At 41.7% G+C, this 17337-nt stretch overlaps 1 protein-coding gene across 1 annotated transcript in view; it reads right to left on the reverse strand.

Moving 5' to 3' along the window:
• The window catches only part of NAGLU (N-acetyl-alpha-glucosaminidase), a 160338-nt gene that overhangs the window by 55323 nt on the left and 87678 nt on the right, over nt 1-17337 (reverse strand). The window contains exon 4 of the mRNA XM_044054709.1: nt 6077-6162. Coding sequence (XP_043910644.1) covers nt 6077-6162 — 86 coding nt within the window. The remainder of the gene's footprint in view (nt 1-6076; nt 6163-17337) is intronic.

Below are 17337 nucleotides of genomic sequence, written 5' to 3' on the forward strand. Positions count from 1 at the left end.
TGACGTACTGCACAACTTTGAGTTGAACAGCTACAGAGGTTAAACTTTGTGATTTGGAAAGCTGCATAGGGGATGTACTTTTAACAAATGTTATGTCCTGGTTTATGACTTGACAGGAAGATCTAGGACTGCCTTGTCTGTAGATCTATCATACTTGGACATCTTGGGAAGTTTGGGAACTCCACAGCCATGACATGAGCTACCAGCTCAAAGGTCAGTTTGGAAGCCTTCAGCGCCAAAGCGATCTCATGCTAAACTGCTACCCAAAGATGGCTCTCCTGTACACATGAAGTCTTAATGGGCTCATTCTATTATACAGACTATTGGTAGTAAAAGCTTGACAAAAGAAGTGCTTAAAAATACTACAAGCTCCTTCCAAGCAAATTAATCAGGACTGATGCTTGTCTCGTGCCAGGATTTCATTCCCATACTTGAACAATGTAATTATTTTTGACTGAAGTAAGAGGAAGCACCCCTATCACCATGAAATGAAGTAAGGGGAAGCACCTCTGTCACCAAACACCGACATATACAATAGAACGAGAAACAGAAAAGGAATAATCCAAGGCTTTCTTCCCCAAGTCTGTAGCCTGGGGCCATTTCTTACTGCTCATGTACAGTTGAACTGTAAAAGGGATCGGGAGAGGAACAGCTCTGTTGTGCATTACTGGACAGTACAGATACCTTACCAGGCTGCATCAGTCTGTGAGCAGAGCTCTGTTAATGCCTATCGGCATTATTCCAGCTGTCATGGAAGATGGATCTCCTCTTACTAAACACTACCATTACCTGCCACCAAAAATCCTTCTTAATCCCAGGTATGGCAAGGCTAAGGGCCAAGAGGACATTAAAACAGCAAAAACACTGTACTTAAAGAGCAGCAGCTTTCATTAAACAAGTCCCATTCATGTTCCATGGACTAATAGACAGACACTTCCTGAAATAAGAACAATACAAGTGGCAGCATGTAAGTACTAGACATCAGGCCATAAAGAAGTAAATTCATTACCAACTCGATTGCTTAATGCACACATGTGCGTACACACTCAAACACATGCCCACAAACAAGCACACACACGTACATGCAAAAAAGAATGCAGCACTAACATATTTTAACAAGAGAAGCTATACTGTACGACTTTCTCAATTAACTGCAGACTTGTATTGGTTGGCTCTGAGCCTATTACGTGACAGTGTTGCTGATATCACTGACCATCATCTCCCACAATTCTCCATTGCCAATCTTTTTCAAAATGATAAACACAGTTCATCTTCCTGGCACCACTTCTTTTTTAGCATTTTTATTAGTCACAGCGTTCAGTCTACCATATAGCTCCTTGACAGGTCCTTCTCACTTCAAACTACTATATAAAATCAACTTTCAATGTTTTTATGTCAGCCTCTTAAATCATATCTCCATAACATTACTTTATATTGAATTATTTGCACAATAAATGGATACATCTCACCAGAATAATAAAAACATACCACAAAATTATCCCCAGCTCTCTTATATTTCTGTAATACCTAAACTCATTACAACAGAAATAGACAAGTAAAATGAAATATCAACAAAGTCTTCACATTACGATACTCATGTGCAGTATGTGCTTCTGTCCAATATCTTCCAAACCTTATTTCTGCTAGCAGTGCAGACATACATGTCCAACATACTGCCTTACACACAATGCTGCTAACTCACTGCCTCCCCTCCTGCTTGCTTTCTTTATAATGTTTTACTCCTTCATATATACCACGGTTCCTCTTCCTAACAAATGCATATGCTCCATTTGCAGCCCCAGTAGCCAATTAAATGTATTTGCTTTCAAAGCATGCTGAGTGCAGTCCTACTTTATCACTCATGATTCATGTATTCATCAATCTCTCCTCACTCCAGTAAACTCAGTGAGATAATCTATCATGAGACTGCTATCATCATATACCCAGTTCAACCATCAGGCAACTCCAGGAGGCCATCTGGAAAATTACCAATATATACTTAAAATTGATGAACCAACAATCAGTTCCATTTCACTGTCATCCTCTTCTATAACTCCTGATAAATTATAGCAAATAATTACTGCTGGTATCCACTGTTCTACATAATGCTCAGCATCATTTAGCCTTTCTTCCACTACCTTCACTTAGGCAATACACTCCCCGTTCCCTTTTCAAGGCCACCACATCCTCCTTATTACCACCCCTTTTATTATCTCATTAATGCTTATCTCGGTCAGCTCTAAACATTTATTTATTTATTTAACCTTTGTTTACCAGGAAAGTCTGACTTGGTACAAAGTCAAATTTCAGTGGAAGCCCAGGGAGGAATGCTCCAGATGCATGTCTTTGTAATGTGGGAAGAAACCAGAGCACCCAGAGGAAACCCACATGAAAGCAGGGAGGACATGCAGACTCCTCACAGAAGGCACCCCATCAGAGAATTGTGAGGCGACAGGGTTGGGAGGGTGGCTTAATGGTTAAGGTGTTTGCCTTAAAAACACAAGGTGCAGGGTTTAAGTCTCACAAAGGATAATTGGCTAGGCTTAAAATGGCGCACAAGGGCAATTAGCCTAGTACTAATCTATGAACCTATGAACAATGTTACCATTTCACCACTGCTCCGTCCTTAACAGATTCACTTAGTCCATTAGGTAAACCCATTCTATTTAACCTGCATCATAAAATGCACCTATTTCTTTGTCAGTAATATACTGAATTCTACTGATTACGGTAATCTCCTGAAACAATTTCCCATTTAACACTGTACGATCATATCTCCTCGCTGAACCTTCAATAATACTTCTACAATGAACAGCTTGCACCAGTGGCATAGACAGATAAAGCCTAACTAGAGCCCAGGTGACCTAAGTTTGACTAGTAGCACATGTTCTTGATAGATCAGACAAGGAGGATGGGCATACCCAGCATGGATGGGAGTGGGGAGACAGTAAGCTTCATCCTGGCTTACACCGCTGCTCTAAATGAAACAGCTTCAGCGGAACAGCAGATGAGCAGAAGCTTATCATAAGGCAAGGACATGGTACCACATAGACATTTGAGTTGCCAACCTGGTGATGGCAGCCCCTGTTGGCACATGTGGGTGAGCAAGCATGAATTGACTGGGGCCACAGGCAGTCTCTGAAGTGATGTAAGTGGTTATGTCACCAGCAGGGGTGGGGTTAGGCCATAAATCAAAAAAATGGAAAAGACCAAGTTACTGGGACCAGCAAGATCAAAAAGCACCTTCATGACTGTCTGGATGATGTCCCCACCTTTGGTCAGTGTATGTCTGATTGAGAGTAGGCTTGATGGTTGGCAGGTATTGGGGCAGAAATGACCCAAAAATAGTGACTGTATAGAAAATAACAATAGCAAAAGTCAACGCCACAATAAATGCATACATTTCAACATTAGCTTTGACTATATTTACAAGTGATTATGAACATTACCTATAAACAAATTATTTACTATTAGCTATTATAATTACATTAAGTAACCTTTTCATTTCCCCTTGTAAATGTCCTGGCATACTAAAAACCATTGCTCATGCTTCAGAATTACTGTGGCAGTGAATATACTGTAACTGGTGTCATTGATGCATAAATGTTTAATTACACACATTTCCTGTAACATGAGAGTTCCTAATTACAGAAACAAGTTATCAGTGTTTGCTAAGGTGCAGTAAACAAATATATCTTCCACACCCCAGGGCTATATTATTCATCTGTCAGAAAAATTAGGTCTAATACACAAAGAACATATTTTTGTACCACTAACCTTCATGGCTACTTTAACACCCCTAATTAAACAAGACAAAATAAAAATACCTTGTTATGCAATCCACAATATACCACTACATTCAGCCCAATGTAACTTACTGTCCAATTAACCGTGTTGTCAATTTAAGTGACGGACCTGGACATTCAACTCTATTACTGGAGTAATAAAATGTAAAAACAGATTTATTATGGTATTCTTCAGTTTCAGACATTTTAACAAACAGCCTAAGTTCTTCTCCCATGAGTACATCTCTAAATAATTTCACCATAAAAACATCATCTTTTAATAAAACGTTCAGTCAACCAAGCGATGACCTAGTAATGACAAAATCTTATTTTTAAGTATACAGAACAACTGTCTACATTAACTTACAGCTAAAGAGCACTGTAAGGCCTCTTGTATCATCTCCCTCTTGTAACACTTGAACTGAAATGTGAAACAATCTCTCCTTCCCATCTCACTCTCTACCTCCATTAAGCTTACAGAATCCTCTAGATTTACAAGTGCCTTATTTTCAATCTACTGTATATTGAGAAATGAAATGAAAACCTGATAATTGCTTCCTTAACACAACAAAAATTAACATAACTTTCTTTGAAAAAAACTTCCGTACTACAGGGAAAGTCAACCTCCACTTCAAGTTTATGAATCTTGCACAATATCTTCAACAATGCATGGAGAATTTTTTATGATCATACACTTACTTACAGCTCTCCCAAACTCCAACCTCTGCTGAAGCTCTGCACTCAAGTAGTCGTGATCCACATACTTTCTGACTTATTATAAATATCTTCTTCACCAGCTGTCACAACTGCCACAACAACTGTTCTTTGTCATACATGCTCACAAACTGTGCCAAAATATGCATGAATGTGCCCAGTCCTGTAGCACAGAGGGAAGAAGCTCAGATTACGACTGAGGCCACCCATGTTATAACAGCATCACAAGAGGCAAAAGGCTAGATAAAACAGTATGGGGTTGTGCAGTCAGTGCCACTTCGTCCATCCTGCAGGGATGGACGGAGGTCACCTAGTCTGCTACATTGATGATGCCCTTCTGGTAGGTAGGCGACTAGTCACAGGAAGGACCCGGGTAGGCCTGCAATGTTAACTGACACATGTACCAATGAAGCTGGGGGATGATGTGGGTGGCAGCATGCACATTATTCCCTGTCCAGGCTGTTTATCAACTGGCTGCCTACAAGGAGGTTATGATGGCAGGGGTACCTCCATGAAACCAGTAAACTAGCTTGTTCTTTAGCGTCCACCTCTTACTACCATGGGAATGAATGGACAGAGTAGGTTCCTGAATCTGACTGCACTGGCAGGAGGGCTCTAGCTCCGTTCTGCGATGCCTAGTTCTCACCCATGACTGAAAGAATGAGAGGGCAGGGCACAGGTAGGGGGTGGGGGTGGTGCTAGGCAATGCTTCAGAAAGATCCTATGGCAATCAAAGGCAATGTATACCACTTACACTGGTTAACATGTCATGGACCATGTCCACTATGCCATTTTAGCTTTCACAAATTCTATTAAATTCTGTTCCTCTTTTAAAATTCCTTCTGTGTGCTTTATCCTCCATTACAATCAATTGTCGTTCCAGATTCACTTCATGAGCACCAATTTCCTCCATCCTCTACCACACTTCACGCACCTATTGTTTAATTACCAACATAACAATCAGCTGTAGCAACTCGACATTCTTAACTCCAAACATATGTAACCATTTTATGTAGCCTTCCAAAAGGAATGAATGTTATAAACCAAATTTTACTTTTTCCAAGGTTTTGCTTACTTTCTTTACATTCAGCCAAATTAACTGTTAATGATAGATATTATCAGTACGCATCTCCATAACTCGCATTTTTGGCCAAAGTTGCCCTTCTTATGCCAACATTTAAGTTGCTGGATCTTTACACACTAAGCTATCATTACCTGTATCAAAATAGCCTATTTTAAATAAAAAAAACCTTATGATATGTAGAACTAAAAGGGGAGATATCAAACTTCTTCATGCAGTGACCACTTCCTCCAAGATAAAGTACTCTTAATATGAGAAGCTTTACTTTAGAAACTTCTCAGTAAATTCCATACTGTACACTGAAATGAGTTCAGTCTGGAAACAGTCACCGATTTAAAATTCTTTCCTCAGACATTCTCTACCCCTTATTTTGCACAAAGGCATCAGCTCTGATGAAGACAGAAAAAGAAACATGCTAAAGCAGCAGGCAGAAAAAATACACTGGCACAAAAAAACACTTGTAACAAAGGTAATTAAAAAAATACATTTGGCTTACTTTACAAGAGCTTCTGGTACATGACCAGCAAAGGCAGGAAGAACAGGTATGATTCCCAAAGATCGCATCCTTTGTAAAATATGGTACTGCGGTTAAAGATAAAGATTAAGTTACTGATTAGTATAAAAACAGTATTTATTACAAGCAAACACAACACATTATGTATAGAGGGGCAGAAGCATTCCTATTTTAAATGACAACAAACAGGATATCATCAGTAGAGCAGAAGAGAAACAAAGAAGAGAAACAATGTGGAAACTTCACAGATGTTTCCATTCTTATTATTAATATTCAGATCACACAGACTTCTGGTTTGGATACTTAAGTACCTTTGTATAGAAAAAAAAATAATGATGGAGAAGGTCTAATAAGCATCATCATAGGACTTCAATTGCCTATTAAATTGATGCTTGGACAGCATAATATTGTGATAAAGTTAAACTGTTTTCATAAACCAAACTAATCTGGTCAAGGTAAGTAATTAACTAATACATGTATCGTTTTAACCTGTGTATACCCAAACTTTCTATATTGCTGTATTGCTAGTGTTTGATCAGGAAAACAAACCTACAGCACATGTAATGAACAATCTGTCATACATCAGTTGAGTTCAAAGAAAAAACAAAACTTTAATCTACAGACACTACTTGTACTGAAAGTGTCATAAATGAAAGTTATGTACGTACCATAATGACACAGATGAATAAGCAGGTGGAGTTGCAGAAACAGGAGGCCCAATGCCAGAATGCATTAGGATATATCAGCACCCAAAACCTTCCCAGGCTATCTCTTACCTTATCCCATAATGCACTGCAAAGGACCTTCCACTCCATACCTCTAATATGTCATGCAGAGAAGACAAACAACTACATATAAACCTCTAGATCAAATCAATAAAGAAAAGGGGGCGAGGGGGAAGAAGGGTAGGTAATGGTCACAAGTTCACAGGTCTATACTAGGCTAATGACCACCAGGGCCTTTATAAGCCTAGTTGTGCAACCAAAATATGACCCACAAGTTTTATGTATTAGACATTTACATAGGGATGCTTTTTGGTTATGACATCATACTGGCTGCCTCTGTCCATCAAAATAGTGTGATATTGTATTAAATGCCTTAGCCAGATCAAGGTATGCATTGTTTTACCCTCATTCATTGCCTTGGTGACTTTGTCAAAGAAGTCCACCAGGTTCACTAGGCATAACCTTCCTATGATGAAGCCAAATTGGGATGGATCCAGTGTCTGGAGATCTCTACTGTCTTTGCTGATCATTTCTATGTAAATTCTTTCAGTGGCTTTGCAAATAAGACTAGTCAGACTAACAGGTCTGTAGTTTTTGGATCTGTTGATGGTCCGTCCTTATGAAGGGGATGACCACTGCAGTCCTCCATTCTTGTGGCACAAAGCCTGTTTTGTAAATATAGTAACCAGTGACTCCATTGGCCATGACAAATCCTTAACACGTGCACCTAGGACAAGCTCTCTAGTTATATTTGGAGGGGCCATGATTAATGGTACTTCTTAGGGGACGGCTTGGTGTGAGTAGTGGCTAAAGTTGGAAATGAATTTGTCAACCAAAAGATTTGCTATATAACCCGGCCCAGTGAATGTGGCACCATTAACCACCAGTTCAGCACATTGTTGTGTGCTACCCTTGATACTTCTTGCTGCCTTTGAAGTTTCTAACACAGCTGAAGCAGGCCTTACTGTTGTCTTTTGCCTGGGAGACGACTGGAACCTTGAAATTGTATTTACTGGACTTAATTAACCCTCTTAGTTTGATGAGGGAGCTTTTATCTTTATGGGAGTCGCACTTCCTGATTTTAGCCACAACTTTTTTTCTTTTGTTGTATATCCTGTTTAATGTGGGATGCCATGAGGGACGTTTGTTTTTAGAGTTAGTTTTGGGCTTAATTCTGGTTGGTACAGAATCCTCTATGCAGCTACTGACATGGCTGTACTGGGTCTCTGTGAACAATTCTGCATAGGTTGCTGTGTTCTCTGGGTTTGTAGAGGTACTGAAATTTGACAAATTCTTTCTTAATAAAAGGTAGTTTGCTTTAGAATACTTCCCAACTGTTACTGGGTTACTAATTGATTTTGAAGGATACAGCTTTATGGCTGGAACTTTCCAGAGAGGCTGTGAGACTGCAGTGCTCCTCCATATTTGTGAGTATGAGGTCTAGTATGTTGGAACCTCTAGACAGTGTATGCACTAGCTGGTCAGGGGTGTTTGCATTTATGAAGTCTACAAATCCCTGTGCCAGCAGATTTGAGGCTGTGTAGGATTTCCAATCTATAGGAGGGGTAATTGAAGTCCCCCATGAATACTACGTTTGGTTGACTAGTAACTATTTCCAGTACATTTAAGTATGCACTGTGAGTCTCTTGGGACATGGAGGGTGACCTTTAGCTAGCTAGGATATGGTATGAGATTTTATCTATGGTTATTTCTACATGAAGAAAATCCAGCACACCATCCTGTTTAACCAAACTAGAGGTATGCCTGTTACTGATGTATATTAAGACACCTCCACCTTTAGCCCCTGTCTGTGCAGCTACTGGTCTAAAATTGTGGAAAACAATGAAACCTTTCACTGCCAGGGTACTCTCTGTGATAACTACACAGATGTCTACATGCTCAAGGGTGAGGAGGGCTTGGAGGGAGTGTATTTTATTTTTTTATTTAGGCTCCTGGGACTGAGCAGTAGCACCTTTTAGGTTCAGTTGAGTTGATCTTTCTATGTTGGTAGGTTTGCCAATTACGCATTGCTAAAAAAAAAAAAAGGCTCTATGGGGTTAAATAAAGTTTTAGACAGTCTTTGAATGCCTAGAGGGGATAGCTGCAGACTATTCCTAGCAAAGTAATGTGGTCTGTTAACCACATCCTCACATGCTGATAAACATTGGATCTCCTTAGAATGACAACACAAACTCATCCATTTGTTAAATCAATCATCTTTTGTTCATATTTTGGCATCATCCTTTGTGAGGGTAATATGCTGCTCAGTGCCAGGTTTATACCAGCCTGAGACACAGTCTGACAGCTCCATAATGTCTCTGTTCATTTAGTCCAAAGAGGCACATTTTATGTCATTTACACCTACATGGACTATGATGGAATCATACTGGTATATGTGGCTTGAGTGTGTGCTTAATTTGGTGGCTTCTGGCTCCACATAAGCAATTAACTGTTATCTTCTCCTTCTTCAGTCTGGTAGAGGGGCATCAGTATGTCTTACAATGGATTCCCCTATGAATAGAGTCCTTGGAAGTGTGTTTGCCTGCCTCATGGGGTTTGTACTTGGGGCTCCACTGAATATGATTTTGTTGAGTACTTCTGGGTTTGCTGTGGATACTCTTTGCCAATGGGTGGTCTACGAGGTCTTTTTTGTTTAAGAAGATTGCATTTAAATGCCTTAGCATATGTTGGTGTGTGTATGTCTTGTGTGCTATATGTGATGGGCGGTGCGTGCATGGATTTTACAACCTTATGTGCACTTTTCTGAAAGAGTTTAGCTTCCAGTGACACTGTGTATGTACATCTCTCATGTACTGTACCTGTGACATGTACATTGTGTATGTACATCCCTTGTGTACTGTACCTGTGAGGTGTACATTGTGTATGTACATCCCTTGTGTACTGTATCTGTGAGATGTACATTGTGTATGTACATCCCTTGTGTACTGTATCTGTGAGATGTACATTGTGTATGTACATCCCTTGTGTACTGTATCTGTGAGACGTACATTGTGTATGTACATCCCTTGTGTACTGTATCTGTGAGATGTACATTGTGTATGTACATCCCTTGTGTACTGTATCTGTGAGATGTAGATTGTGTATGTAAATCTCGTGTGCTGTATCTGTAAGATGTACATTGTGTATGTACAAATCTCACTTACTGTACCGGTGAGATGTACATTGTGTATGTACATCCCTTGCATGCTGTATCTAAGCGATGTACATTGCATATGTACAGCTCTTGTGTACTGTATCAGTTACTTTAAGGATTAAGTGGCTGTCTGTAAACATGAGAAAAATGCTACATTGTCTCAAGATACCCACATCCACCAAGCTGACTGCAGAGAAGTTAGGAAACTGCATATCTATGCTGCCTGGTCATTTAAATGGTGTGCTACATGGGGGTGGCATCCTGGGACTATTAAGGGTGCTTTACTGTTGCAGAATAGGCTATAAAATGCTCAGTTCTACTAACTTTAATGGTGTGGTCAGTTTGCATATGAACTAGCTGTTCTAAGCTTGTTAGTATGCAAGGCTTTTGATGCCTGCTTACTGCTTTATAGTTTTATGGCAATTCTATAGGGAAACTTTGCTCTCTAGGGGTTTGCTTCTGTACAGGGCACTGCTAACCATCACTGCAAGGTAAGCAGCTCCATGCAAATGCACCAAAATTAAACCAGCCCTGAAAAAACATAAAACTGACTACTAAGCCAGCTGGCCAATAAATCGACTACACTTTGAACCCTTTTGTATGTTTCCCAATTCAGATGCACCAGGCAGAAAACACTTCTTGCCATAAGATGAAATAATCCTAGTCCACCTAATGAAAAAAAAAACACAGTAAAAAGAATTCCACAAGTGTAATACTACCACCACCAACTTATACAATTAGAAATCCTTTAAAGAATGTGATTTCAAGGCAAACCGCCTATCAGCTGGAACAGTGATAGGAAAAACACTTTTTTAGTTTAAAAAAAATCAGTGAAATGCACATATAAAGCAAGGAAACAGCAGCACTGACTTCAAATAAGTTATACAAGTTATGTATTAATCCAAAATACTTAGCTTTGTCTGGATGGCACTGGATACATGTAAAACACTTCTGGAACACAGGCTATGACACTAAACTTTGCTGAGCTTTGTGGAAATGTTACCAAGGATACACCTGCTCATCCATCTTTATGGTAAGTGCACAACTTCTGTACTTGAAAAGAGGAGGTCCATCTTTTGTAACACCAGGACATAATCCCAAACTAACAGCTTATGGTCTCCCTCATGGGAACATACCCCTTATCACTATAGCCCTAAAGGAAGACCTCTATCTTGATATCACATCCAGTTTATCCTGTCTAGTTAAGGCAAAGCTGTTGAATGAATAATTAAAGCTGCATTCTGGAAAAACACGGTTGTGAGTTCAAATTGCTGAAGTAGAATGTGGTACTGAAGCAGGTGGTAGAAGCTTACCTTGTTTGCCTGTTAGTCAAGTCAGATAGGGTACTTTAAAAACAGATTTTTTAACAAACTGAAAAATGAACAACTGAGAATCCTTCCTTACAGGTTTAGTTTTATCTATATGGAATCTAAATTGTCTATGCACATCTGCACAACACAAAAGGTATTCTCCTCCGTTACAGTAGTTGGTGAAAAACAAATCAACAAACTGATAGCAAATAGATATCCTGTTAGAGATTAGTTTCCATAGCTGCCTGAGGCATAAAGAAAGTATATATGCGCACAGACCCCATCCTTAAGAAAGGTAATGTAAGAATGCTCCATGACAGAGAAAATATTTTATCTAATGCGATGGCAACAAGGAAAGTACAGTTTTGTACCTACCATAAATGTAGATGTCCGATAGGTATGCATCTGCAGTCATAACATATGGGTTGTCCTGCCTCAGGCAGCCCTTCGGTCGGCCGGATTCCAAAGTCTGGGTCTGGCCTTGGCTGATGTCGCACTTTCCCCGACGTCAGAGCGTCTGGGGTATAAAGACATCAGCCGACGCCATTTTCCTCAGTGTTTCTTGCCCCAGATGCCAGGTGCCCTCTAGGAAGGCCAAATTTGGAGGAATGCAGCAAAATTCCAAACATTTTCCAAAAAATATATATACATATTTATACAAACAAATACACCATAATAGATCCCCCCAGCTAGCTAATGGAGGGGTAAGTACCCTAAGAATACCACAGAGGGGAAGGAGGGAGGGTAACCCTGACTGCAGATGCATACCTATCGGACATCTACATTTATGGTAGGTACAAAACTGTACTATGTCCTTCAAGGATGCATCTGCAGTCATAACATATGGGTAGAATACCAGAGCCAATCTGGGGGAGGAGGTACTAAGAAAAGGATGGTGTAGTTAAGATCCCCTGCAGGACTGCTGTAGCAAAACCTGCTCTGGATCTGGAGTATAAAGGTAAATTGTAATGCTTGGCAAATGTATGCACGGAGCTCCATGTAGCAGCTTCTAAAATGTCCTTGGTAGCCACCCCTCTCAGGAAGGCTGTAGTGGTGGCTGTGGCCCTTGTTGAATGAGGCCTGATGTTTGCAGGAACTGTCTTTCCATGGAAGGAGTAACAAAATCGAATGCAATTTCCTATCCACTTTGAAATTGTCTGTTTGGAAATTGCTTTTCCTTGTACCCCAGCAGCATATGCTACAAGGAGTTGGTCAGTTTTTCTGAAACTTTTAGTTTTGTCCAAGTAGTAGCGTAGTTGTCTGTGTATATCCAGAGTGTGTAGAAGTTTTTCTCCTCCGTTTTGTGGATTTGGGAAGAAAGTAGGCAAGTGAATAGCTTGGTTCAGAGATACCCTAGATACCACCTTTGGCATAAAAGTAGGATTGGTTCTTAGTGAAACTCTGTCCTGATGGAAGATAAGAAATGGCTGTACTGCCATTAAAGCTTGTAACTCAGATACTCTTCTTGCTGAAGTTATGGCCAGAAGGAATGCAGTTTTCCAAGACAGAAACTGTAGATCCGCCGATGCTGCTGGTTCAAAGGGAGGAAGTGTTAGTTTCTCGAGCACAAAGTTGAGATCCCAAGTTGGTAAAGGGGGTTTTCTTGGAGGATTGAGGTTTTTGATCCCTCTCAGAAATTGCCTGAGGAGAGGGTGCGAGAAGATAGGTGGATCCACATCGTATTCTGCTGAAATTACTGAGGCATGAATCTTTATGGAAGAATAGGACAGGCCGTTGTGGAACAATTCTGCTAAGTATTCCAGAATATGTGTCATACTCGCCACTGTCACATCTAAGCCTTTTGTTGTGCTCCAAATGAGAAATATTTTCCATTTAGCTGAGTATGTCTTCCTTGTGGAAGGTCGTTGAGCTTCCATAATAATGTCCTTTACCCTCTGTGATAAGTTATTGTGAGGGGGATTTATGGAATTTTCCAGGTAGTTAGTTGCAATGTTTTCAAGTTGGGATGCATGATCTTGATGTTGTTCTACGTTAGAAGAAGAGGCCATAGGGGGAAGAGTCCATGGTTTCGCCTGTGACATGCTCCTCAGTAGTGGGTACCAGTGCTGCCTTGGCCAGTCTGGAGCTATCAGAATCACTCTTGGCTGTTCTGCCCTGATCTTCAGTAAAACCTTGGACATTAATGGGAGAGGTGGGAAGGCATATACTTTTAGATCTTTCCAGCTGAAAGAGAGAGAGTCCACCCTCCAAGCCTTTGGGTGATACGTCCTGGAGCAGAATGTCTTCAGTTGATGGTTGTGGGGGGAAGCGAACAGATCTATGTCCGGCTTTCCCCATGCTTTTGTTAAGAGTAGGAATATATCTGGGCGCAGCATCCATTCGTGTGCATCCATGGTAGTTCTGCTTAAGCTGTCTGCCAGTACATTTTCTTTCCCTGGCACGAACTGGGACTGTAGTTGGATATTGAGTTTTAGGCACAGATCCCATAGATTCATAGTCAGCCTGCATAGGGGGTAGGAATGTGTGCCTCCCTGCTTGTTTATGTACCACATGACTGTGGTGTTGTCTGTCCTTATTAACAGGTGACCTTGATGGAGGAAAGGTTTGAAGGCCTTGATTGCGTGTATCACTGCCAACATTTCCTTTTGGTTTATGTGCATGCGCAGCTGTCCTTGAGACCATAGGCCTTGGATACATTTGCCCTCCATGTGTGCTCCCCATTCTCGGTCCGAAGGGTCCGTGGTGATGGTTTTCTTTGTTCTTGGTTTGTTGAAAGGCAACCCTCTGTTGGACTGGCAGGCATGAGCCCACCACAGGAATTCCTTTTGAAGGCAAGGAATAATTGGTATCAAAGCTTCTAAACTGTGACTGTGCTGAGACCATACACTCCTTAGGTACCATTGTAATTTTCTCATATGCAGCCTGGCCTGTGGAATCAGAATTATGCAGGATGCCATGCAACCCAGGGCCTGCAGGATTTTTCTTGCAGTTAGCCGAGTTTGTCTTGTCAGATTCATGAAGTAATCCAGAAGTTGTTTTTGTTTTTCTTCTGTGAGAAAGGCCATTTAGGTGGTTGTGTCTAGATCTGCACCCAAAAAGGTTATCCTTTGGGATGGAACAAGTATTGATTTTTGGATGTTGACTGTGTATCCCAAGGCCTGTAGTAGGTGGATGGCATATGCCAAGTCCTTTATCAAAATTTCCTTGCTGTCCGCTTGTATAAGGCAGTCGTCCAGATATGGGTAGATTTGAATCCCCTGAAGTCTGCAGTGTGCAATTACTGATGCCAGGCATTTCGTGAATACTCTGGGCGCAGTAGATAAGCCAAAGGGCAATGCTGAGAATTGATAATGCTCTGATCCTGCAAGAAATCTGAGGTGTCTTCTGCAACTTGGTCGAATAGGGACATGCAGGTATGCCTCCTTGAGATCTAGAGTCACCAGCCAAGACTCCTTGCCCAGCATGGGAAAAAGTTGCTGTAGGGTCAGCATCTTGAATTTTGGCACAATGAGGAAAGTATTTAGTGCGGACAGGTCGAGTATAGGCCTCCATTGATTTTCTTTTCTTGGAACAAGGAATAATCTGGAGTAGAATCCTTGACCTTGTTCTGAAAGAGGTACCTTTTCTATGGCTTTCATTTGAAGTAAGTTGTTGATTTGCTTTAAAGCCTCTGCCCTCTGATTTGGTGGCAGGTTTGGCATTCCGTTTCTTCTTGGCAAAGTGTGGAAGTGGAACCTGTATCCTTTGTCTATTATTTGCAGTGTCCATGTGTCCCTTGTAATATAATGCCAGTTTTTTGAGAATAAGGAAAGCTTTCCGCCCAAGGGTGCTTCCAATTGAGCCCTGGTAGGTAGAATCAAAGTGAAGTCATTGTGCCTGTCCAGGTGTAGTAGTTGTTGTTGTTGTTGCTGCACTACCTCTCTGGTTGGTAGGCTGCCACTGACAGCCTCTGTAGGAGACCCTAGCTTGCCCTCTACCTCTGGGACGCCTGTTCCTGCCTCTCTGGGCTCTGTCCGAGTCTGGAAAGGACCAATTCTTAGTAGGCCAGTTTCTGCTGAATCTCGGTGGTTGTACTTGTAGGAAATCCTTAACTGTTTGCACAGACTTTGCCTTTTCTTCAAACTTCTTCAAGACCTCCTGGGCCGAGGAGCCAAATAAATTTTGTTTTTCCACTGGAGCATCCAGGAGTTTAGCTTTAACATGGTCTGGCAGGGATTGTTCCTTCAGCCAGGCATGCCTACGAATAACTGCCCCAGTCATAGCTGACCTACGTGAAGCCTCCAGTGCATTATAACCACACTTTAAGAAATGATTACTAACCTGCTGTGAGTTATGTACCAGGTCCTGAAGGGATTTACGGTCAAGGGGTTCAGAAGAAGAAAGTTTCTTATTTAGTTCATCTAACAAATACTCTTGGTACTGTATCATATGAAATTGACAATTTAATGCCCTCACAGAAAGAGTTGCAGAAGTATATACCTTCTTTCCCCATCTCTCTAAAGCTCTAGACTCCCTTTCGGAAGGTAGAGGATTTTTGGCAGTGGCAGCTGCAACCCCTTTAGGGCCCCGAGAAATAGTGTCTGGGTCTGCGGAATGGGCCTTATACAGATGGAAATGAGAATCCGGGACCCTGTAGTATCTATCAGGTTTGGCAGGAGCCGGGGGGAGAGTATCAGGGGCTGTACTAACATCATTGTACACATCAATAACATGCAACACAGGAGGTATAGCTAAGGGCCTATGTTGAGGCAAATGCAAAAAGGTCCTTAATCTCTTTCTAGAATCAGAGAATTCCTGACCCTGCCATTGAAAATGCTCTCTCATGGAGTGTAGAGTCTCACCAAAAGAAAACTCTTCAGGAGGGGAGGCTGAAGGAATAGATTCTTCAGCATCAGAATCCTCATAGGGCGAATAAGCCTCCTCCTGGTGGTCTGTTAACTCAGATCCGTCCGTGGATTCATCTGAAGAGTGTTGGTCAGAGGGCTCAGTCCTGGGCCTTTTGTCTGGTGGTGGGTGAGAGCCCCTGTCTGGGTGAGGCTGAGAACCTCTAATTAAAGAAATAAGATCCTCTGCAAGGCTGAGGATCTGAGAACTAGAAGAAGAAGGCCTCTGGGAGGTAGTTTTGGGAGGCACAGCTTTAGTTAGTTTGGCAGCTTTAGCCTTGGAAAAAGCCTTAATGGACATGGAAGCAGGGGGTCTAGCTGCCCCACGTGCAGGAGTAGATTTGTCCAAAGGTATGGTGTCGGACATTTCCTGGACACTGGTTTTGGATGGTAGCTCAGTAGCCAACTCAGCCGGGGCATCCGGGGCCGCGGTGGTCGGTTGAGTGGATTCGGTTAAAGGAAGCTCCGAGGACTCTGTTTCGGCCGAAACAGAGACACTCGCGGTAGGCCTTACGGTGGTTTCAGCCGAAACCGCGGGCCGCGAGAGTCGGTCCTTGTCCTTCCGTTTTTTCACTAAATGCGAAGTCGGAGTCTCCGACGGCATCTTATATGCAAAATTAGCCCCAAAGAATTCTTCTGCAAACTCCGACCGACGTCTAAGAGTTCGTCGGTTGAAGGAAGCACAGGCTGAACAGGCCGAGACATCGTGGTCTGGGCCTAAGCAAGGAAGGCAGTAAGAGTGGAAATCCTTATGAGGTATTTGTTTCCCACAAGTTAAACAATTATTTACTTTATCTGACATCGGCTGAGGCAAGAAAGAGTCCCCAATGGGGTACTTAGCTTTTATGAAGTCTTCGGTAGCTGAATTTCTTCTCATCACAGGATCTGACCGACCGGCACTTGCGAATTGCTTCTGCTTCGGGCACCGCGCGGCAAGAAAGACTGAGGAAAATGGAGTCGGCTGATGCTTTTATACCCCAGACGCTCTGACGTCGGGGAAAGTGCGACATCAGCCGAGGCCAGACCCAGACTTTGGAATCCGGCCGACCGAAGGGCTGCCTGAGGCAGGACAACCCATATGTTATGACTGCAGATGCATCCTTGAAGGACATCAGTATTTTTCAGGGAACATACTTGTTCATAAAAGGGGAAAGGAGCACCATCTTCAGAATAATTTAAACATCCTACAAAGGAATGGCATCCTTAATAT

Source organism: Protopterus annectens, chromosome 13.part0 (genome assembly GCF_019279795.1).
Source record: "Protopterus annectens isolate FY-2018-M chromosome 13.part0, PAN1.0, whole genome shotgun sequence".
NCBI classification, from domain to species: Eukaryota; Metazoa; Chordata; order Ceratodontiformes; family Protopteridae; genus Protopterus; species Protopterus annectens.